This window comes from Eublepharis macularius, chromosome 14, assembly GCF_028583425.1.
Source record: "Eublepharis macularius isolate TG4126 chromosome 14, MPM_Emac_v1.0, whole genome shotgun sequence".
NCBI classification, from domain to species: domain Eukaryota; kingdom Metazoa; phylum Chordata; class Lepidosauria; order Squamata; family Eublepharidae; genus Eublepharis; species Eublepharis macularius.
The window spans coordinates 64,702,274-64,725,744 of record NC_072803.1 but is presented as its reverse complement, the minus strand read 5'-3'; the positions used below and the strand labels follow the sequence as shown (position 1 = coordinate 64,725,744).

The 23,471-nt window shown below is 43.8% G+C and overlaps 2 protein-coding genes across 4 annotated transcripts in view; one reads left to right on the top strand and one right to left on the bottom strand.

Annotated features, from left to right (window-relative positions):
• Positions 1-1,393: 1,393 nt before the first annotated feature.
• On the top strand, positions 1,394-14,326 carry REXO4 (REX4 homolog, 3'-5' exonuclease). 3 transcript variants are annotated; one of them, XM_054997138.1, is made up of 9 exons: positions 1,394-1,449; positions 3,489-3,758; positions 6,281-6,627; positions 7,300-7,467; positions 9,974-10,167; positions 11,429-11,517; positions 11,855-11,929; positions 12,973-13,047; positions 14,088-14,326. In XM_054997138.1, the coding sequence occupies exons 2-9, from the start codon at positions 3,528-3,530 to the stop codon at positions 14,181-14,183; spliced, it is 1,275 nt and encodes a 424-aa protein (XP_054853113.1). In that variant the 5' UTR covers positions 1,394-1,449; positions 3,489-3,527; the 3' UTR covers positions 14,184-14,326. The 3 variants fall into 3 exon arrangements, with proteins under 3 accessions (XP_054853113.1, XP_054853115.1, XP_054853114.1); XM_054997140.1 differs by lacking the exon at positions 1,394-1,449 and adding an exon at positions 1,458-1,546; XM_054997139.1 differs by lacking the exon at positions 1,394-1,449 and adding an exon at positions 1,462-1,550.
• Positions 14,327-15,650: 1,324 nt separating this feature from the next.
• STKLD1 (serine/threonine kinase like domain containing 1) overlaps positions 15,651-23,471 on the bottom strand; it is a 45,665-nt gene continuing 37,844 nt past the window's right edge. Inside the window, exons 13-18 of the mRNA XM_054997278.1 lie at positions 23,189-23,317; positions 21,640-21,768; positions 19,012-19,140; positions 16,950-17,090; positions 16,014-16,093; positions 15,651-15,710 (exon numbers count right to left, since the gene is read on the bottom strand). Of these exons, the coding sequence (XP_054853253.1) occupies positions 15,651-15,710; positions 16,014-16,093; positions 16,950-17,090; positions 19,012-19,140; positions 21,640-21,768; positions 23,189-23,317 (668 nt within the window). The remainder of the gene's footprint in view (positions 15,711-16,013; positions 16,094-16,949; positions 17,091-19,011; positions 19,141-21,639; positions 21,769-23,188; positions 23,318-23,471) is intronic.

Below are 23,471 nucleotides of genomic sequence, written 5' to 3'. Positions count from 1 at the left end.
GCTATTTTTGTATTATGACAGTATGAAGGGAAACATTGAAGTGTAGTGTTTAGTGTTTGTAGTTCATTCCCCCCCCTTTTTCTTTTTCCACCCCCCTTTGTCCTTTCCCTCTCCCCTTTCCTTGTGATAGTCTGGTGTAGTGTTTTGTAGTTATAAAAAAAAATAAAAAAAATATAAAAAAAAAGAAGACAAACATTATGACAACTAAGGAATTACAGAATTTTAAAGTTGACAATGAGGAAACTGAAATTGTTCATGATTTTATTTTATTCATTTTATTTTATTTGGATTTCTATTCCACCCTCCCCACGAAGGGCTCAGGGTGGATTTTCTATTCCTTGGCTCAATCATCATCCAAAAGGGAGGCTGCAATGAAGAAATCAGAAGAAGATTTTGAGACTCGGAAGAACGGCTGGATTTTTATATCCAAGAAAAAGTCTCGGAAATCATTAGTCAATCACAACTCTGTCCGAAAAAAACTAAATGGTTTCCATTTTTTGAATTTTTAATTGTCAATGATATACACTTATCATTTTTTTAGTTGCCCTAAATTAACATTATTTTAGCATTAAAGGTTATAGAATTCTTCATAAATATTAATAACATGTTAAGGTTCTAATATTTGTGAGATAAATTTTTTGTGTTTGCTTGTTGGTTTGTTCCATGTTGTTACAGTGTTATATTGTTAACTGTTAATTAGTTATTTAAACTAAATTTAATTTTTTTTAAAAAAAAAAGAATGGCTGTGAGGGAGCTAGGGAAGATCCTTAAAGATAAAGACGTCTCTCTGGGGACCAAGATATCCATTCCAAACTATGATATTCCCCATTACTCTGTAGGGATGTGAAAGTCCAACAGTGAAGAAAGCTGATAGGAAGAAAATCGATTCATTTGAAATGTGGTGCTGGAGGAGAGTTTTGCGGATACCATGGACAGCCAGAAAGACAAGCAAGTGGGTACCTAGGTCAAATCAAGCCTGAATTCTCCCTAGAAGCTAAAATGACAAAACTGAGGCTACCTCACATCATGAGAAGACAAGATTCTCTGGAAAAGTCAATAATGCTAGGAAAAGTGGAAGGCAACAGGGAAAGAAGAAGACCTAAAACGAGAGGGCTGGACTCAATCAAAGAAGCCACGGCCTCCAGTTTGCAAGATCTGAGCACGTCTGTCAATGACAGGACGTTCTGGAGGTCTTGCCTTCAGCGGGTCGCCGTAGGTCGGAGGCGACTTGACGGCGCATAACGCACCACGCCACGACCGCCCTCCGGGCTCCTTCGCGCGGCCTCTCTCCAGCCCCTCCCACGCCGAGCCCGGCCCCCTCGCGCGCGCCTCTCTGCCCTCCCCAAAGGCACGGAGGAACCCACGCGACGCGGCTCGTGTTCCCCACCGGCCGGTTTCCGCGACGGACCCGGGAGCCAGAACGCGCGTGCGGCGGCGGCGGCGTCTTTGGTAAGAAGCGCGTGGCGGGGCCAGAAGGGCCGGGGTCGCTTCTGGGAGGCCTGAGGGGCCAGCAGAAATGTAGAAGAAGCTTGGAGCTGGGTCGGAGGCAGGTAGTGCCGCGTGGCCTCTGAGTCTGTGCAGAGTGCTTTTCCTCTGAGACTGTGCAGCCTTTGCCTTTTTAAAAACGTGCTTCTGGGAATGTGCAAAGTGTTTGGCAAATGATAAGCGCGGGGCGGGAGGGGGCGTTAGAAAGGTATGAGTATGGCTACGGAATAATCGTCGGTGGGACCTCCCATCATGGGGCGAGGGGCAGGCCCGCTGAAGCTTAAAGAAGCTTTCTTAGGAGTCAGCCTCCATGAACTGCATGTGATTGAATACACGCCGTTGGAGTTGATGCTGTTTTGGATGCATCCGGTAGGATAAATCTGTTGGTTTGGTGCTACAAGAGTCCTTTATGCTGTTATGAGGCTAACACGGCTACCCTTCTGGAACCTGATCTGCATATTGTGCTCCCAGAATCTAATTAATTAAGTTATGTCATTTATAGTCCCCCTTTCTCACCAAGGCTGATTACACAGTGTCAGATTAGTACAGTCAATTTCAAGGACATGTCCCTAAGTAATGGCATAGGGTAAATAAACACAAGTTTACAAAGACACAGCATTAGCAAGAGTCCAATGCAGAGCTGAAGAAATGCTGAAACAGAACATAAGCAATTCTAGGGCCGATGATAGACAACATGAAGCACAAGTAGCTCATTGGAGCACATATTTAAAAACTGATATTTAAAACGTGGTATTAACAGTGCCACGTCGTGCTAAGTGCGGTTGCATCCCTGGGGAGAGACTGTGTCTCAGTGGCAGGGCCCCTGCTTTGTGTGCAGAAGGTCCCAGGTTCAGTCTCCGGCATCTTCAACCCAGAAGGGTCCAGGCGCCTGTGAGAGTAGCCAGATAATTGACTTTGCTAGACCATCGCTCTGATTCGGTATAAGGTGGCTTCACGTGCATTCAAAAAACCCCTCTAAGCCGGTTGGTTTTAATTTACTTAAAAGAGCGTATCTCTGCTTCAAAAACAAAATCCAACGGGAGGCTGCTGAATTGGAATTCATATGCAAATTTGACTCTGTCAAGCTGGGACTGAATAGAGACTATGAATGGTTATCACATTATCACAGGTAACAGATTTCCTTTACAGAGGCGTGGTCTGGGGGAGCCCAGAGACGCCTGGTGTGGGCTTTGTTTGTCAATTATCTCAACCTGAGTACGTGTGGGCTTTCGGGGACCACAGTTCTCTTTGTCAGATGCAGCTGGCAGGGAGAGCTGTGGTTATCGAGGGCTTATACTGCATAGGAATTGGATACCTTCACTGCGGTTAACTAACACGGCAAACTGACTCCACACCAAAAGGAGATGTTTACATTTACAAGCAAAGGAATGTTTTGATTGCCTTCACACTAATTGCACCCTGTCCTCTTGTGATATATGTCCCCTTCTTTCCCCTCCCCTCCTCTTCTGTATTTGACCAGTTCGGATCAGGCATCTGATGAAGAGAACTTGATTCTCGAAAGCTTATGCTACAATAAAATAAAATTGGTTAGTCTTAAAGGTGCTACTGGACTCTTTTTGATTTTGCTGCTACAGACTAACACGGCTAACTCCTCTGGATCTGCTTAGGATGGCACTGTTGGGATGGAGAAGCAATTTCCACATACGATCTTTTCATGATACCATTACAGGAGACAAATTAGGTACCCGGCAGTGTTCATGCCGAGTGACACATTTTTTCATTTTTGTATATGCAAATGTTATACAGATCCAAAAAGACTAAAGAGAATTATGTACATAGAGAAAATAACCATATCAGTAGAAATTAAGACTTAAAGACAGGTAGGTTTTCTAAATAAATGTATTATTGGTAATTCTTGTGTTTTTTATGATTTTATTGCACTGTGAGCTGCCTTGGGTACATTTCTGGAGAGGCAGCATATAATTTTTAAAAAAATAATTTGTAAAAATTCAATAGAAAGATTTGTTTGTTTTTGGGTTCAGATATGGTTGTGACCAGAGGCGATTGAGGTCCATGTCTTGATGGCAAAAATAAGAATCAGAGACTCAAAAGCTCCAACAGGCAACGCCACAGACAAGCCTGAGAATCTTAAAAAACAATGCAAGAAGAAGAAGAAGAAGAAGAAAAGATTCTTTTGGAAGAACAAAACCAAGCTGGCAGAGCAGAAAGTGCAAAAAAGTCCCAGTGTGGCGTCAGGGTTGCCACCCAAAACTCCCCAGGAAGTTTCATCGAACTGGAAGGGCTTGCAAGAGGTATGATCCCGCAACAGCTCCTCGTGTAGAACCTGTACGCTTTGGTAGATCCAGATAGAGGGCTGGGTTTTGGAGAAGATGGGCTTGTCTCAAATCCTCTCTTGGCCATGATAGTCACTGCTTGGGAAGATTGTTGATGCCCATTTAAGAACACCCCCAAAGGTCTGACTAGTATTGTTCTCTGAGTCTGTCCTGCTCAAGTTTTTCTCTTTGGAAAGCTTAGCGAGTGCTGCAGCACGTCTGTGGGACATAGTGTCTAATGGAAGTTAATGCTGGCAGTTCTGGCAATTTCAGGTATGGAGGGAACTGTTCCAAAAATTGTATATAGGCTAGAGAAGATGTAGCAGTATATTTGGAGAAGAGTTGCATGTTTGTTGCCTTTCCCTTTCCGTTCTTTTCATTCCTGGGAGCATATAGATCCTTCATTTACTGCTTTAAAGGCAGGTCAGTTAACATAAAACATGTAGTGTCCATTATATGATCAGAGATGAAGGAACGGACCTGGATGAATGGAGCAGGTCAGGTCCTGTTTAGTTTTCTGTTGTAGACAATATGGGGATGATCAGGGGATGGAGGTTAATACAGGTGGACCACTACCTGGTAAAGGATGGGGTAGGGGCATTATAATAGTCTGCCCATTGATAGCTAATACTACTAGATGGTCCCAAGGGAGTTTGAAGTGAACTTAACCTGATATTCTTTTGATGCCCTAGCGAATCTTTGATCCAGAGGAGTTCGCTGTGTTAGTCTGTAGTCGCAAAATAGTAAAGAGTCCAGTAGCACCTTTAAGACTAACCAACTTTATTGTAGCATAAGCTTTCGAGAACCACAGCTCTCTTTGTCAGATGCATCATCAGCTTTTGAGAACCACAGCTCTGTTCGTCAGATGTATCATCAGGTTCTCGAAAGCTGTTGATGCATCTGACAAAGAGAGCTGTGGTTCTCGAAAGCTTATGCTACAATAAAGTTGGTTAGTCTTAAAGGTGCTACTGGACTCTTTACTACAGTGAATCTTTGGAATAGCGTGCTCACTTGGACAGTGAGGAGTTGCAGGAAGTGAAGCTGCAAGAATGATGATTAGAGTGTGAATGGAGGAGAACTTGTCATGAGTCTGGCTAGTTGTGGCTTGGTCTGCATAGGCCTGTCCAGTGGGAGGGTTCTAAGCAATTAAGGGGTTGTTCGGTTCTATTGAGGCAGCAACAAGATGTTGGTTCCACCTTCTGCAGAAGCTTAGTGCAGGGGCAGAGAAAGCCTCCTTGCCTTTCCCCCAAGTTCTCTACACAGGACTGAGAAAGGGCCTGTTCCAGCCACAGATTATAGCTGGCTGGTATGCCAGGTCTGAATTTATGGGTTCCTGGTATTTCTTTTTGTTGGAAACTGCTCTGAGGATATTTGTGGGGAAATACACATGGCTATAAAATTCAGTATAAGAGCCCTGTGGTGCAGAGCGGTAAGCTGCAGTACTGCAGCCCAAGCTGTGCTCAAGACCAGAGTTCAATCCCGGCAGAAGCCGGGTTCAGGTAGCCGGCTCAAGGTTGACTCAGCCTTCCAAAAGTTATATTGCTGCCATATAAAGAGGGTCTGTGTAGAAGGCATATTTTTATTTATCCTGGCTAACAGCAGTTGTTAGGCTGCTGACCAATAATGACTTGCTAGTGAGCAGTTTTAGAATTGGGGGAATAATGGGCCCAGGTCCCACCTCTGGCAAAGATGCCTCCTTCTAGTTCCCCTTCCCACAATCCCTGCTTCCTCCAGATTTCTCTTTTGCTTCTTGGTTGGCAACTAGAGGGCCACACAGAGGTCTGTGTTTGACTCAAGATTGCTGACCCTTAGGATAGACCCCTGTTCCCGGAATGTCCCGTCTCTTTGCCTGCCTCTTGGCCTTTGCTGAAACAGCAACTGAGCTCTGCATGGCAGAGCCCCTCTTGGTGTTTACACTGGTGTGATATGGAGCTGTACCCAAGTGTTCCAGCCAAGAAAAAGTAGTTGAGATGCATTCTGTGGCAGTAACAAAATCCATGTAATAAATAACTTTCTTGTTTCAGCACAGCCATAGCAATCAGCAAAACACATGTTTTGTTAGGGCCAACCTTTTATTAGGGCCAACCAAATAGGCACAAAACAGTGTGTGCTTTCGAGCTTAACAGAGCTGTTCATCAGGTTGGATGCTACAACATTTAAAAAGATAGAAGGTAGACTTCTCAGGCCATGATCTTAAGGTCTGGTAAAGGAAGCTTCTAAGATCAGACCTTAAGATCATGGTCTGAGAATTCTGCCTTCTATCTTTTTAAATTTTGTAACATCCAGCCTGATGAAGAGCTCTAGTGAGCTCAAAAGCTTGCAGTGTTTTGTGCCAATTTGGTTGACCCTAATAAAAGGTATTACATGGCGGCTGATCCTGCAGCTGTACAACTTTTTATGATATGGCAGTGTCTTTGAGGATGGGGGATTAAAAGGGTTGCTAGATTGAGCCTCTTGACCTCTGCTAAATCCAAGCATGTGGATTTTTCTTGTTGCATAAGCTTCTAAAGCAAAAGGCTGCCAGTTTGGATTCTGCTGTTACTGAACTTGACACATGCTCCAAGAAGAAACATGCAACCAAAGAGGAAGGAACTGGCCCCAGACTGGCAGAAGTAAATGGAGCTGAGAACAGGCTGAAATGCAGACCTGTGGAGAACACCAAGAAGGGTCGCACTGAAAGCCTTGTCCACCCAGCTCTCCCCAAATCAAAAAGATCTGCTCATGGAAGGAATCTGAGCCAAGCCCAGAAAGATAAGAAAGAATGCAAAGGAGGTAAAAGAAACAACCAGGTTGAGAGGGACTACGGGGATATTAAACATAAAAGAAGGAAACCTGAAGAGTTACCAGAGTAAGTACTTTGCTTAGAACACTTTGGCCAAGTGGGAAGAATCATTCTGATTCTGTAGCGTCAGCCCCAGATATTCAGGCAGGAGTGTGACAATGTTATGGCCAGAAAGATATTCCAGCTTTTTAGGCTCCAGTATCAGCATCCATGTGACTAGGTAGCCAAACATGTGAGTTTGTTGGATCAGAATTACACAAGCCTGGTTTTGCTTGCATGTCATCCCACCCTACCCTTTAAAAATGTGTCCCATTTGGCATTGCGTTTTGTAAACAGAGCGGTAGTGAAGGGGAAGAGATGTACAGATACCTGCATGTGCACGCATCGCCATGCAACCTGGCCAGAGCTATGATGAATTTTAATGTGGTCTTGCAGTAGCCAGTAATCTGGTTTCAAACACATGAATGAATTCTGAGTTAATCCAGAGGCATCTTATCCTTCTTTCAAGGATCCAGGCAGCCCTGTGTAGGATCATCTCATTTTTACTCTCCCAACAACCCTACAAAGGAGGCTAGGCTGAAAGAGAGTGACTGCCTTAAGGCCACCCCACCAAGCAGTGGCTTGGCCTGAGGTCCTCCTAGGCCAAGCCAAAACCTGAAATTGCCGCCCTGAAGTGGGAGCTTTGCTTGCTTGATGCCTGGTGCTTGGTTGCTATGGAGTTTTTGTCTTGCATTTCAGCATCTGGTTTGATGATGTGGATCCAGATGACATTGAAGCAGCCTTGGGGTCAGAAGCAGCAGAAATTGCCCGGAAGCAACTGGGGAGTCCCCGGAAGCAACTGGGGAGTGAAGAGAAAGCCCAGCCACTGAAAGAGCAGACCTTGGTTAAGGAGAAGGCTTTTGAAGGGTATCTGTAAATTGATTAAAACTTGTAGCTCTTTTCTGTAACACTGATTGATTGGTTTATTACATTTATGATCCACCCTTCCCTTGAACGGGCTTAGGGTGGATAACATCAATAATAAGTTTACAATAAATTTACATTAAAACCTTAATTAGACAGTTCCATAATAACTCTAAAACAGATCCAGATGGCGGCCCATAATTCCAGCACTGTAGTTACTCTTCCAAAATAAGAATGGGGATTAACTTGTCTCCAGTTTACCGGGCCTTCAATGCCTTTGATGCTGCAGCGTTAATGCTGGATCTTTCACTAAGCAAGTTTCCAGTCCTTAATGGCTGAGAAGATGTGCTTGAAAATGTGTGGGCAACGCCTGCTGAAGTCTCATCAGCCGGGGGGGGGCGCTCCAAAGTTAGGGGGGAGGGGGTCTGATGTTTTGCATAACTTGTCCTTCCCAGGACTAGCGAGGCCAAAGAAAATCTTGAAAAATGTAAAGAAAAATTCCGAATTTGCAGAATAAAAGAATGACACAATCGGCACAGGCTTAAAGGCTGAAGAATCCAGCTCTTCTTGGTCGGATCTAGGCTTAGTGCATAGAACCTGCTGCAGGTCACATTCCTCCAGTGATGGGTGGAGATCAAGCCAGAAGTTCTATGATAAAATTAAGCTCCGGGCAGTCAGCAATTAATTTTTAGGTGGGACAGCATTTTAAACTAAACAGAAGGTTGAGGGGTCAGCTCCATCTCCTGACTGGCTGCCCCCTTGGGAGCTGGGACAGAGGCAAAGGGCTCTTTCACCCCCTCCACAGGGTGAGCAACTGCAGAGATTTATTTTTTACTCTTGGATAGCTTTCAGCAGTTAGTAAGGCCTGTCAAACAGGACTTTTCTTTGAACAAGTTCTGCTTATCTGTACATTATTTATAGGGTCCTTTTTGCTTTGCTCCTCTTCATCAAAGTACACAGAGACCTTTCTAGAGTTTATTCATTTCCTTTATTGAAATAATACTCTAGTTTTTTAAAGAAACAAGATATCAGAATATATATGGTCATTAATATAAATCCTACAAATAGAAAAGCAGTAAGAATCAGGTTTGCTAAGATCTTCTAATTAACTCTTTAAGTTTAAAACAATCAGAGTTTCTATGAAATGCATTAAGATTCCCATAGCTATGGTAAAATTCCAACCTAGTGTCATATATGTGTGTCTACATATCTGCCATGAGTATTCTCTGTGCTCTGTATTATGTGCTGATCCTCTGTGGGTATGTAAGTTGCATATTGGGGGTCTGTTTAGCTGGGAGTTGCTTATCTTACAGGTGCCTGCTGTGATGTCTACTTTAGTTTTCACAGCCGCTTGAGAATATGTCCTTGAGTGCCAGCTTCTCCCTGGGAACTGAAAATAACTTCATCTCTCCTACAGTTCTTTTCGCCTCCAGTCTCAAACCCCCTCCCCCCCCCCCTTTTTCTGGTTCCTTTGTGCCAGAATCCTAACCATCCATATCCTAAAGGCGGAAACTTTCCCTATAACTAACCCCTCCAAACCTTTACACGTCACTTCTGCCAATGCCCTTGTCTGTGTATGCTGATACTGATGGATCTCTAATAAAGTAACTTTAACTCATACACTGGAGTGTGTGCAGTGGAGTACTATGGGGATCTAACTGCCAGAACATGACACCTAGATTCTCATGGGATTTCTTCCAATCATAACTCAAACGTACTATCTGAATTTGATGTTTTATAGGTTATCTTATGCAAATATCTAAGATCTTTTTCATGCGATAGCATAAACAATGATTGGTGTGATGCTTCATTAAATATTCATAATTTCTATTGTATAACCTCCTAATTAGCCAAAAAGTGATGTTGTTTCCAATTTGAAAAACAAAACTTTAAATCTGTGAGAAATGACAGAGAGTTAAGTTGGTAGATCACCAATGGTCCATCCTCTGATAGAAGAACATTAATCTAGATAGAGTCCACTGTTTTTAATTGGCTGTCAGGTGACTACTTTAGTTACCTAACATTTTGAAAAAATACACAGACAGTTCATGCAAAGTGCAGAAGTTCACCGAGAATACATGTGTACTACTTTGTATTGCTTACTGCAATGCACTTTAATTATTACTGCAACAGAACTGAAATGGACGATAATATGTGCTGCCCTTTCAGGGCTGGATTTGACCCCCGGTTACATATCCTTCTCCTAAACCTTAATGGAAAGGTTCATAAAACCTTTTGATTGGCTATCGGGGTGGCATTTCCTGGAGCCAGCTGCTACACAGTATCTTGTGTTCATTGAATCTCTTTTTAAAAAAACGATTCGAGGATTGCAAATTCATGCAAGGCTTAATGCTAAGAGTCTAATGTATGGATTGTCCTCGCAAAAGAGCTCCTGAAAGGGAGTATTGTCCTATCTCAAAAGAGCAAAGTTGATGTGGGGGGCCAATCAGCAATGGCGGGTTTCCCTTCATGTTAGCAATACGTCATTCAACAAGATTCTCTTTGGCAGCTTGACGAGAGCCGTAGCCATGGACTGCGAGATGGTTGGCGTGGGACCAAATGGTGAAGACAGCATTGTGGCCCGTGTATCTCTTGTGAATCAGTTTGGCAAGTGTGTTTATGACAAGTATGTGAAGGCTGCAGAAAAAGTGATGGACTACAGAACAGCTGTTAGTGGGATTCGGCCAGAGAATTTAAAAACAGGTAGGTGGCAAACATCTGGAGCTGCCTTATCAGTCAGGCCCCTGAGGTTTGTCCCACCTGTGCTACCTGAGATCTTTCAACTCAGGAGGGGTTGTATGTGAGTATGGCTTACCTCCATAATCTAAGGTACATTCCGTTTTATATTGAGACAGGCCATTGGTCGTCTAATACATTAAAGCCTACTCTGATTCAAAGCAGCTGTTGGGTCTCCAGCCAAGATCTTTCTCAGCCCAGCTGAGCTCCTTAGATTGGACATTCCCACGAGATTAACCTGGTTTTGCACCTCTGTATGCAGACCATGTGTGCTGTATTCTTTACCATGGGCCTCTCCATAGGTTTTGTTGTTGTTTAATTTGATTGGTGACTGAATGGTTTTGATTGGTTTATAGCCACAAAGCTTGTTACCTGTCTTGGAGGCCTCCTTGGTGGGTACCAAAAGGCAAGATTAAATGGTGGGGGGGGTCTTAAAAGTCTCCTGGTTCAGAAGGTTTTTGATGGCTATTTTGTGCATATATAAAACAATGGAATATATAGAATCGTGTGGAAATGGGTGCCATTTTGCTTCTGGTTAGCATTTTTTCCCTGGCTGCTGCTGAATGTGGGTGTCAGGCTATGGGTGACAGGATATGGTAGACAGGTCTCTGTACCATTGCAACAAGAAGTCCACGCTCTTGGTTAAATGGTTTTATTCAGAAATCCAATCTTTTCCATATATATCTCCATAGAGTTACTCAGAAGCAAGAAAGCATCTAAGCAGTACACGCTGCGTTGACAGGAATAGAAACTTGAAGAAAGTACATGTCTAAATACCCAATCATTTTCCCCCCTCCCACCTAGACCACAGGTTTGCGCAGGAAATGGTCTGGGAATTTCTTCTAGGGTTTATACATCAGCCTAGACAGGACAAAAAGCGTAAGATTAAACTGTAACATTTCAAACAGTGCAAGGTTGCTTTGGGGAGCTTCAAAGGAAGGAGATAAGACAGCTGTGTTCCCAGGATGCTTGAGAAACGAAAGTGATGGTTAAGGCATTTGCAAAATGACATTAAGGTACAGCATTAGCAATGGTTCACTACATAGAACAATGACCTGGATGTAGGGGTACAGACATGACAGTGGGTCAGTGTTTGGGTGCTGGTGCTTGCTGAGAAATACCAGTGGGAATTTCTGAAAAGACTTCAACCCTGGGATGAGATGTTCTTTCAGGCTTCTATTGGGTGTTTACTGAGAATGCTTCCTTTCTCTTCCTTTGCTTTGTTTAGGGGAAGACTTTAAAGTTGTTCAGAAGGAGGTAGCTGACATCCTAAAGGGAAGGATTCTAGTTGGACATGCTCTTCACAATGACTTAAAGGTACAAAACCACACCTTTTCATTTCAATTTTACTATCTGTGGATTTTTGACCAGTTTAAGGTATTGCTGTTCCTCTCTTCTACCAGAGAAGCATAATCTCTTCTCATCATTAATAACTCATTGAAGTCTCTCACTTTGCTATATTCTTTAGTTGAGTGTGACCACCTTCCTGTGGCAGAGGTGTGCAAAATGCTGGTTGCGTCTTACTGGGGCTATTTATGTTTCAAACTGCCATGCAGCCTTGTAGCTAAGCCTCTCACTTGGATATATTAAGTGTTCTGATAAGTACCCACTGTCTGCTCCTTGAGTGATCATAGGGAATGCCTTTGACTTTCAGGTTTTATTTCTTGACCATCCTAAAAAGAAAATCCGGGACACACAAAGATACAAGCCTTTCAGACAGAAGGTCAAGGTAAGCCCCGAGTTGTAGTTTAGCCTTTTCACCACAACAGTACCCTGATTGAGGTGACTGTGTGCAATTAATGGCAGAACAATTGACATTTTAGTATATTTATTGAATAGAACTGACCTAACCATCCACAGTATCCTACTGCTACTTCAGGCACCTGGAATAATCTGTAAAAAAAATCTTGTCACCTGGCTTCAACTTCTTGGAAAAAGCACAATTGCCATTTCTCCTGCAAATGAGTTACTCACTGCCAAACTGTTGCAAGAACTCCTTAACTTAGCATTTCATGGCGACAAGGAAAATTAGGTGCCAGATGCATTCTTGTGGGCTCTGCTTTTATCTAGCAGATACGAGGAAGTGACCCCTTACTCTGAATAAGTGGAAGAACTGGAGTAATTTGCTTTTTTGGAAAGAGAAATCAATATTGTATCTTTAGATGTATACCCTGCTTTTATTATAAAGATTCAAAGCCACATGTGCCAAATAATGCAAATAAGGAATTCCTGAGGCAGTACTTCACTTCTTTTTAATAGCTCCAGAGGATTTAGCCGGATTAGTCTGTAGTAGCAAAATAGTAAAGAGTCCAATAGCACCTTTAAGACTAACCAACTTTATTGTAGCATAAGCTTTTGAGAGCCACAGCTCTCTTCATCAGATGCATCATTAGCTTTCAAGAACCACATCTCTCTTTGTCAGATGCATCTGACAAAGAGCTGTGGTTCTCGAAAGCTGATGATGCATCTGACAAAGAGAGCTGTGTTTCTTGAAAGCTTATTCTACAATAAAGTTGGTTAGTCTTAAAGGTGCTACTGGACTCTTTACTATTCTAATAGTATTCCATCAGGGTATCATCTTCCTGTGATTCTGCTGACAGGTTCATTTGCTTTTGTTTGAAAGCTTCCAGAATTACGATCCTGGATCCCTTGGGCTTCCTGGATAATTAATCTATCAGGTTGGCCCTGCAGGCCAAATTGTGGGTAGCAACAGTGGGACACAGACTGTGGTCCTTATCTTCAAACACAATGAATGGCTTCTTGTTTCCATAGAGCGTGAGACCATCCCTGAAACTGCTCTGTGAGAAATTGCTGAATGTGAAGGTACAGCGTTCGGAGCATAGCTCGGTACGTATTCTGTGCCAAGAACTACTTCACTAGATCAAATGGAAGGCCCATAGAGTCCAACATTATGTCTTCAAGATGTTTAGGCAGTGTGGTTGTTTTAGTTATCTCCCTTGGAAATGGGCTAATTTCCCTCCCCAAATCCCTCTCTCTCCAGGCTCCACCCCCAAATTTCTAGGAATTGTCTAACTCAAAGCTGCAACCCTAGTCCTCAAGTATGCTCGTGAATCTGAGCAAGTCTTCGCAACCTGCATTCCGTTTGATAAGCTGGGTTGAGAAATATCTTCAGGTATTTTTATCAGCATCCTTAAGTGAATTCTAATAATTCTTTTCATCAACCCCTGAGCAATCAAAAAGTTTACTAGTGAACTGCAGGGATGAGAGGGCAGTGCAAAATAACAAAACAGTTGAGACACTTCCCTGCCAATAGAAACTTGAATAGTCAACGCAGGAGAAAAAATGGCAGTATATCAGAATGCCAGTAGATTTTAAAAAACTTATTAGAGTATTTATACCCTGCTTTTGTATTTAAAAATAAATACAAGGTGGCTTTGAACCACCAGTAAATAAACAGCTGGTGCCTGTTAAGTCTTTATGATTTTTTAAACATCTAAACGAGCAAAGGGATAAACTGAAGGGTTGTTGTTGATACACATCTATCAGTTGCAAATTTTCAGCACCTTCAAGACAAATTGTAAGCTTCTGTAAAGCAGCCATTTAAGAATTGTTTTCTGAAATTTGGGCAGATTTCACCTCAGTGTAAACCCTCGTCACAGTTCATGAGGTACCCGTGGGCTCAATGGCATGTTGAATAGAATTAAAAATATTAACGTGGTTAGAATGTTGAAAAACCAGAATGTTCTTGCTGCTGTATAAGTTGTTCATCCCAACCGAAATGGAGCCGCACAGGCTCATTGGAGAGCTGTCAAGACCTGCCGCCATCTTGCAGCATATCAGCCACAGGGCAATCGCAAGCCTGCCCTCTTGCCTAACCGTATAGAGTTTAATGTGTGTGAAACTCAAGGCTTGTTTCAATTTCCCAGATCCAGGATGCCCAGGCAGCAATGAGACTCTACGTGATGGTGAAAAAGCAGTGGGAAGCATCTCTCAAAACACGGTCAAAGACAGAGAGAAAATGACTCCGGATATTACCAGCCTGTCCTGACTGACACCTCTGAAGCTACAGAATGGCTTTCCTTCTAGGACTGCTTCTGTTGCCACGGAATCTGTTGATGTACAGGAATTAATATAAAACAATTTGCTTACTAATTTTGTTACTAAACATTAGTGTATCTGATGAAGTGAACTTTAACTCTTGAAAACTTATACCCTAGAAATCTAGTTGGTCCCTAAGGTGCAACTGGACTTGACTTTTACTGCAGACCCAAATGGCTACCCACCTGAAACTAAACTTTGTGTGCCTTTTAATTACCAAAAATGTCCTGGAATATTTCTGTGTTGGTAGTTTATGAGTTTTGAAAGGGAATTAGTTTTATTACGCACACATCTCTAAAAATGACTGATTAGCTTCCAGTATACGGGATGCCTGACTAAGAGCAGAACAGGCCTGAAGAGTTCACTAGTGAGAGTGCCACTGGCTGCTCACACTGAATTCTCTCTTGCTCTGCTGTGCAAATACCCAAGTGGCAACTTCCTCCTTTGGCATACAGTTCTTTACCTTTCACTGTTAACTTGTCTTCACGCTTTTACGTTCAGTTCACCTTTGATCATCTGAGGAACTAATCACTGCTTCTTAAAAGCCTGTGTACATCAAGACTACTTATTTCCCCAAAAGTGAGCCAGCCGGAATGGCAGTACTCTTCGCCCTGCAGTGGACCAATAAGGCAAGTTACTCCCTGCTGTGGATGAATCTTTTAAAAAGGTGAAGAGCAGCGTTGGCTCAGTATATTGTCCTCTGATATCAGAGACTCGATGAGCATGAGGCTACTACAAGTGGAAAAAGCAGGCTGGGAACCGCTGACCTCACTTGCCATCTCTGCACATGCCTGAAATTGATGGGCTGCTCAGAAGCAGTTTGATACAGCACATGCATGAGTCTTTCAAAGAGAAGCACAAAACTCGCACTGAGCAAATGCAAATTCCTTGCATGAACCTGAGTATCTCTTTGGATCACCAGGTTCTGAACTTAAAGCTACACGTTTACTGCCTGACCCACAGATAGCAGTGACACGTTAGTTTGGTTTCATGTTTTTTTAATTGTGCAAGTTTTAATAACATAACAAAAATACATAAAAAGGAAAATTCTTCAAAGCTGGAGATCCCTTCGAATCTCGTTGCTGTTCATCTTGAGAGTTGAGAAAAGCAACGCAACGGGGAAGACTCTTGCTCTGGCAGATGCTACGTTTCAGATGGGGTGTGCTGCAGGCATGGGGGGAAAGATTTTTTTTTTAAAATAATGATTAGGATCCTGTGGATCTGTGTCAGTAATGGTGGTGCCGTGCTCTGTCCAGCAGAAGGGCCCCATGTCAGCCACAGGTCCTGGCACTGGAGGAAATCCCTGCCCTTAGCAGAACAGAGCCACAGGATCCAGCCCATCCTACATTTCAGAAAACGAAACACTTTCTAAATAAAAGAACTGAAGCTTTTTAAATCTGTTCACCTTTTTGCAGTTTGGAGAGTGCCTTTTCTACCAAGGTAACAATTTCCTGGAGGAGAAAATGTAAAAAAAAGGTGTCAGACGTTCTGTTTTCTCCTCTTGAAAAGCTATATGGCAGCTCTAACCAGATGTCCAGCATTGCTTCTCTTTCATATTAGAGAGCAGAAAACAAAGGTCAAGGGTGCATATAAATGGTTGAGAATCAAAAGACCAAACTTAAATCACCAATTTTAATCTCAGCAGAGTAATTTTATGCCAGAGCGTATTAATTATGCAATGCCCTCCAAACGACCATCACCAAGAAAGGAGCTTTTGTTGAAGCTTCGGCAATCACTGATGCTTTTGCTCTCACCAAGCTGGATGTAAACCTGTTCTTCATTTCTGTCAGCATCTCTGTAATGTTCTGAGAGACCATCTCCACCACAATCTCATCTGCGATTCAAAGAAGTGGGGAGAGTCAGTCTTCAGCAGAGACAGTACAGGAAAGAGTGGGAAGTATTTCCAGAAACGGCAACACAAATTGTAGCACTACTCAGAGTAGCATCACACTCAAATTTGGAATGTTCACTCCAAAAGGGGTGGGGGGAGGTTTCACTGCTAGTTGTGATAGGAAATAATCCTCGATCTCGGTCTGTAGCAGCAACCGGGAGGAGGAACAGCAGCGCAAGGGGAAGACCAGCCTAGCCCAATGTTGGCCAGGAAATAAGCAAACATGAGCTTGCTTTTCCCTCCTTCCCTACATAAAAAGAACCCTACATCAACTGCCCAATGTCCTGATGCTGGTTTATGCTCTTAGCTACAATGCTAACGGGGATGCTGACGCTCAGGCTATGATAAACTTCACAGTCAATTAATGGGTCTCTACATCTCTTGCTGGTAGTACTTGGTGCAGAGAGATGGTTGCAATAGCATGTAGTGAAGGAGGGCAGTCTTGGCATGAAAGCTAAAGTAATATTGGTCTGAGGGATGCCCTTGTCCAGTCATGATGACAGGGTGAGTTTATTTCATGTCTGAATAAAGCTGCAGTGATGGTAGGGCAGTGCTTCCATTCGGTCTCAGCCTCCATTTGAAGTCCCATGCACATTGGTCACCAGAGTAGTTTGTGGGATCTCCTAGTTCAGCCATCTGCGCTTCTAACATTCGCCATCTCACCGAGATGGAAGTGAAGTTTCATTGTCCTGCTTGTCAGGAAGGTCACTATATTACGAGTACTTTTCAGTTGCCCTGGGGCTGGCTTATATGAAGTGGGGACTCCAGATGAACTGAAAGATGGAGGGAGCAGACTTACCGTATTTAAACATCTCGTCGATCAACACACACATGTTTTCTATCACTTCCGGGTCCTCACAATGAAACCGATAGCACTCCTTGAGGAGGGTCATGCCGCTGCCCTTTTCATCTGTGACAATGAATCGGAACCCAGACAGTTCTGGGAAGAGGGAGGGAGAGCACCGACTGAAAACTGCTCGTCTGCCTTGTCTTTCTCTGCAAACTGCTTATGAATTTACACATTTCTATCCTGCTCTCTCGGCTATCTGGGTTCTTGAGGTGGCTAACAAAGTACAATAAACAGTCAACGCTGTATGTTTAACAACAAAATATCAAGCAAGTCCTGTCGGACCACAGCAGAGGTCCATCTTGTCCGGCATCCTTTCTCACACGGTGGCCAATCAGTCATTCTGGAGGGACAACAACGGAGCATACAGAGATCGGGGCCTTCCCCTGACGTTGCCTCCTGGCAGTGGCATTCGAAGGTTTTCTGCCTCTGAGTAAGGTGGCCCCCTTTAGTCACCACGGTTAGTGGCCAATGACACACTTCTTCTCCGTGAATGTATCTACTCCCCTTTCAAAGCCTATACCTCTGGCCAGCATTACATCCTCTGCAGCAAATTCTAGTCACTCATTCAGTAAAAATGAATCTGAATCTACCACCCATCAACTTCACTGGATGTCCCCAAATTCTAGTACTTTTGGAGAAAATGGTCTGCTTTCTCGCTGCTCATAATTTTAAAAATTTTATAAACCTTTACTCGTCTCTTTTCTAAACTGCAAAGTCCCAGAATCCTCAGACTTTCCTTATAAGAAAGGTGCTCCAACCCCCCTCATCAGCTTTATTCCCGCTCTTCTGTACTTTTTCCAGTTCTAAGGGGTGGCGGGGGGGATGAGGAGAAGGATGCATCTCCATTGTGGAGAAAGCAAGAATGTCAAGTAAAATGATGTCCTTTTTGAGATATGGTAACTAGAACTGCACACAGTTAAATCCAACATTAGGCTGAAAGTTGCTTGGGCTTGGGCGGGGAGCTTGAGCGGGGAGGCTCAGATGCCAGACATAAGGTATGCATGTTGTGATTTAAATATGAATAATTTTCTCCCTCACTCCTAAACTGTCCAGCAGTACACACGCCACCTTATGGTGTCCAACCTTCTAGATTACTCCAAACACTGGCTAACAGTCATAATAATATTCGATTTATTTAAGTTGCCCTTCAGGACAACTTAATGCCCACTCAGAGTGGTTTACAAAGTATGTCATTATTATCCCCACAACAAACCACTGTGAGGTGGGTGGGGCTCAGAGCGCTCTGAAAGAGCTGTGACTGACCCAAGGCCACCCAGCTGGCTTCAAGTGGAGGAGTGGGGAATCAAACCCAGCTCTCCAGATTAGAGTCCTGCGCTCTTAACCACTACACCAAACTAGCTCTCAGTAGTGGAAGAGACTCAGTGCTACTAGTCAATAATGACCTGGCATTTACTGCATGGATCCTGTTTTGTCCACTTTTACCTCACTTCACTTTGTTTTTTATGTTTGCTCCATGGAATCAGTGGTGTGAGGCCCACAGCAATCACTAGTCATGTCAAGGTAGTGGTCTTATGGCACAACCATGCTCTGGGCAGGCTGATACTTGCTTTTTACAATTGCCAACAAAGACCAGGGTTGCAGAGGCAGGCAGTGGCAAATGACCTCTGTTAAGTCTCTTGCCATAAAAACCCTGCCAGGGATCACCATAAGTCATCTGTGACTTGAGGGCACTCTCCACCACCACTGGCTGGCTCAAACTGGGGACTGGCCTTGTCAACAGACACATTTACGTTCAGCTACTTGACCTGAACTTTTTTATGTTGGGTGTTGCCACTCCCCAGCCTCCCCTGTCCAATCTCCACTTTACCCACATCTGCCATGTGCAAAGCCATGTATGGCACTTGTGCCATTCTGAGGCACTGAGCTAGTGCAGCAGCAGCAGCAATACCACCCAGCCCCCCATTGGTTTCTTTTGCCTTGCATCACAAGCCACAGGCTTTTAGCCTGCCTAGTTGGCTGGAAGTGTTCCCTGTCTATCGCAGGTGGCTACCAGATGTCCTTAAAAGGCTTGCCAATGCCAGACAAGCATTCTTCGCCAGCACTGGCCTTTCAAAGTGCAGCCGGAGAGCATTCAGCAGAAGCAAGGAATAGGGTTCATAATTAGCTTCATCAACACAATCTGGAAGGGGAAAAACACAAGTATCCAGTGAAACAAAACCTGATATGTTTTTTCACAACTTTGCAGCAACTGTATCATTTTGGAAAGAAAAGAATGAAAAACTGGAGCATTTATGCAGTATTAGCATACTTATAATGCATAGGAAAGGGAAGGGTGTAACAATAGAATTTGGCTCACATAAGGAAATTATATCTTTCTGCAATATTCAGCTCTCTCAAGGAGGGGTTGCTGAGGGCATGAAGATTCTATGAAAGTTCCACCCAAGGAAAGCTTATAGTACCTCCTGAAAGCAGACAACTCTACAGATCACCCGTAAATCCCTCCCCCCCCAAGAACAAGAACACATTCAAGCACTGGTGTAAACAGTCGGCCCGGCCTCCGCCATCTTTAATAGCTATTTAATAGAGCTACCGGTGATATAACATCACAAGGTCCCTGGATTAAATGCAGTTTGGTTTGGAAACGGGAATTCCAGCTAGCGGTTGCTGAGTCCTGCCCAGGAGACCCGGGCATGAACGGAATGCCAAATGTAAATGCAGGGTGACCAGCGGTGATTAGTTTACAGTCCTCTCAGCTCCAAATGGAATCCACAGCAAGTCAGGTCTCGTAGTGTCTCCCCACTTAGCACATTCCCTTCTCTTCTTCCGTGATGAGATCCCCAGCCCATGACCGAGGAGAAATCAATTAGCATTCATAAGTTTTTATAATTCATTCTTGGAAAAGGTACATTTCCCAACTAAAATCATCAACTCAGCTCCGGTGGAACCCATTAACAGACTGCCCCTTTTGTGCACTTCCAGGAGAGACTTTGCATTCTCTTTTACATACCCCGGCAGCAAGTAATCAAGGTAATCAAACCTGTTATTCCCAGGAACTGACTGTTGGAGTCTTTTGTTCCAACGGTTGGGAGGGCTCTCCCACCTCAAGGCAAGCTTTGCCTTATAAGAATAGGACCCTTGCCCCACTCAAATCATGCACTTATTGGATCCGAAGTGCTTCTCCCCTGAGGTTGCTCCAAGCCTCTTGCCCTCCTGGCTGAGAACACTGGCGCTTGAAGCTCTCCCTCCGCAGACTTCCCTGCTCTCTGGATAGGTAATTATCGCCTTGCAAGCCCTCAAATCTATTCCACCTTCACCACTGCTTTTCTTAGGCCTCTTGTGTGCTTGTATGCAATCTTGTGTGTGTATGAATTCTGCCCCTTGAATAAAACTATCCTTTAATTAAGAACACCGCCGTCGTGTGCCTCCTTGGGAAAGGACTCCGTAAATTATTGGTGAAAAGATCCTGTCGTTACCCCTCTTGCATAGCTGTCTTCCTTGCCGCTAATTCCCTCACTTACTCACAAGGAGACCCACACCCAGTAACACTGGCCACTCAATGAAGGAGCAGGCAAAGGCTGTGCCACCCAACCTCAGGTAATGAGAAAAAGTGGAAAGCCTTCCCAGAGAACAGGGCTAGATGGAAACAAACAGGTTCCCATGCTGGTTTGATGCAGATTATGTAGAATGGGGGAACTAGGCAAATGTGTATGTAATGTGTCTCTCATTCCTTAGGGGTAGAGGAATGGGTACATAAAGGCTTGTAAAATTTGGTTTGATCTTTGGGTTGAAGAAGGAATCTAATTCAAGGATCAATTTGTCCCACTAGAATATGCAGAGCTTTTAATCCTGTGGCAGTGCCCCTAATGCATCCACCCTCCTTGATTTAAGTGACTTATTCAGCCCAGAATCTCAAATGCTGGAACTTTCAAGGGAACTGAGCCTAAGGGCAGATGAGCAAAAGCGTGTGGAACCTCCAGGAAAGTGATCGTCAGGCTGGCACAGGTGAGACAGGAGGCGGCTCTGGAAGTGCTTCGGGGCAGACGGAAGACAACCTGTCATAATAGTTGTGGCTATAGTCTCCTTCCTTTCCTAACTATTCACTTTCTTCCACGATGAAGACCTGAAATTTGAGGGGGGGGGAGGAGGTATTCCCTAGAGATGAGAGTCACTGCAGGTGGTGGTGGTGGAGTGGGGGGGGGGTGTATGTGGCTGTTTTCCTTATGAGGAAGTGTGACTCTAGATGCTGAGATGCTCGTCTGACTTCGGAAGGGAAATATCCTGGAAGACCTTCTACATCTCCCAATGAACAGACTTTGGTGACCCCCACCCATTTCTGCTACCCAGCTGGTTTTCTGAGTTCCCACCAGCAAGAGAGTCCCTTCTGTACTGATTTATCAATTACCCCTGCTTCAGCAGCAGAATTCTAACAAGCTGCAGGAGATTGTGCAGGAGATATTCTCTAGCATTAGCGAGGGGTGCTGGTGAGGCCTAGGTGTTATTGCAAGGCAAAATTAGTCATGGTGGGCAACCTATTTTTTTTTCTTCCATCACCAGTCTGCTTGGTATGCCTAGAGTACCTAGGAAAGCAATGCAGCTTGAAAAATACCAGCCTTGGATGAAAGATATTTCACTCCAAAATTAAGTCCTCTTCCTCTACAGCAAGGCAGTAAAAACTCACCGTGAAGGGACAGGGCCCAGAAGGCACAGCATGCTGATTCCGTCACATCTCCGTGCGGAAGATGCATGTGGAGGACTGCAGAGACAATCTCAATAGCGTATTTCAGTGGCATTTCAGACACATCAGTGACTAGATCAACAGGACAGAAACAAGTTCACGTTGGCAAGTAAAAGTACTACAACGTACTGTCTAGATCATTTACATTTACATCTTGCTCCTTCTCAAAGGTCCTAGGTGATTGGGGGAAAAATCAGTGAACACAATTATTCTATTAAAATTCCAATTTAGAAATATTTTAAAGCCCAACAAAGAGGGAAATACCCAGCATTCCATCTTATAGTGCAACTAGCAAGGTCATAGAAGAAAACTAGATGTTATGATGACAATAGGTTCAACCTGTGGCTGCTGGTGCCATTTTAGAGAAGAATTTGGCCATTTAAAAATACTGAGCGCCCAGTCCTGTTTGGGCCTGCAGCACAATGGGACCAGGCAATCTTGTCCTCCGCTCCTCCACACCTTTTCAAGAGATGAAACAGCCATGCCGGGGGGGGGGGGGGCTGCCTTGACACTTGAAAGGGCACACACGGAGGGAGAACCATGACCACCTGGCCCCATTGCACCACAAGTTCTATCAAGGTCAGCTCTCGTGGCATTTTTAAATGGCCAATTTCTTCTCTAAAACAGTGTCAGTTGCCATGGGTTGGGACCTGTGGCCACTCTAATGTCTCGCTTGGCTCTTAAGAGATTTCCCAAAACATATTAGTCCCAATTCAGAGAGTGTCACAGTTATAATCACAGTTATAATCACAGAGCCACAGTTATAATCAATGCGAGAAATAAATTCTTACTAAGGCAAGTCCACTGGTTTCTCAGGGACTTATCTGTGACTGATTCTCTGGCCTGAAGCCACCGTGCCTGGGGTTCTAAGTGAGTTTCTGGACAGGAAGATACACCAGATTTGGACGGCCAGCAGAAGCCAAAGGCTTTCCCTTGGCTTCTGCAGAGTCAGACGCAGCAAGCAAAAAAACTGAAATAAAACCAACAGGGGGAATATCCCAGTAAGACAAAAATATTACTTGTCCCCAAAACAGGATCTGATGCTGAAAACACAGTTTACCGTGTTACTAGGCATTAGATAATTTGGCAGTTATAATACATGCCTTCCTCAAAAACATGAGGAATTTGAAGCACTTGATTATTTTGAATTATCTTGAGCCACAGGATCCATTTTAAATGGATGGTCCATTTGAAAGTAAATAAACAGCAAGGGAATGTGATGTTGGAAAGAACATGGTCTCTGCTTATGCCCAAAGAAACTACTGTGATTCTTTTTCTTTCCAATGTTCTGTATCCAGGGGCTGCTGCCTCTATTCAGTCACCGCTCGACACCTGCCCTCATTCAAGTTTTTTCAGCCAGTGTCTCCCAACACATGAGGTCAAGTTATGAGCCCAAACATTCCCTGAAGAAGCTCTGGCACTAAATGGTGGAAGTCCGCAAATGCTTCTCCAGCTACAGAAGCCGAATCATCTGTTGTGCTCTTCTGCATACCATTTACTACCAAACTCCAGATAACTCCACAACAAGCGAGGCTGATGTCTTTATTGTGAGCACAATTGCTCAGAACGGTCAGAACTTCTGAGAAGATACCAGCTTTCCTCAGGGCTTTTGCAGCTGCATCTGGTAAGCAAAGCAAAGAAGGTATTATATGCTGGATTTCATAGGTAACCAATTTATAAATCATAAACTGAAGGTACAGTAAAACCCACAGGGCAGAAGAAGAAAAGGAATCCGAACAGAGCTCATGATTATCTTCTTTTGCCCAAATTTTTCA

Bases quoted from the DNA above. Each gene is read 5' to 3' on its own strand.
- REXO4 (XM_054997138.1), top strand. From the start codon at position 3,528: ATGGCAAAAATAAGAATCAGAGACTCAAAAGCTCCAACAGGCAACGCC. The intron at 6,628-7,299 runs GTAAGTACTTTG...CTTGCATTTCAG, and splicing joins AAACCTGAAGAGTTACCAGA to CATCTGGTTTGATGATGTGG. The intron at 10,168-11,428 runs GTAGGTGGCAAA...TGCTTTGTTTAG, and splicing joins GCCAGAGAATTTAAAAACAG to GGGAAGACTTTAAAGTTGTT.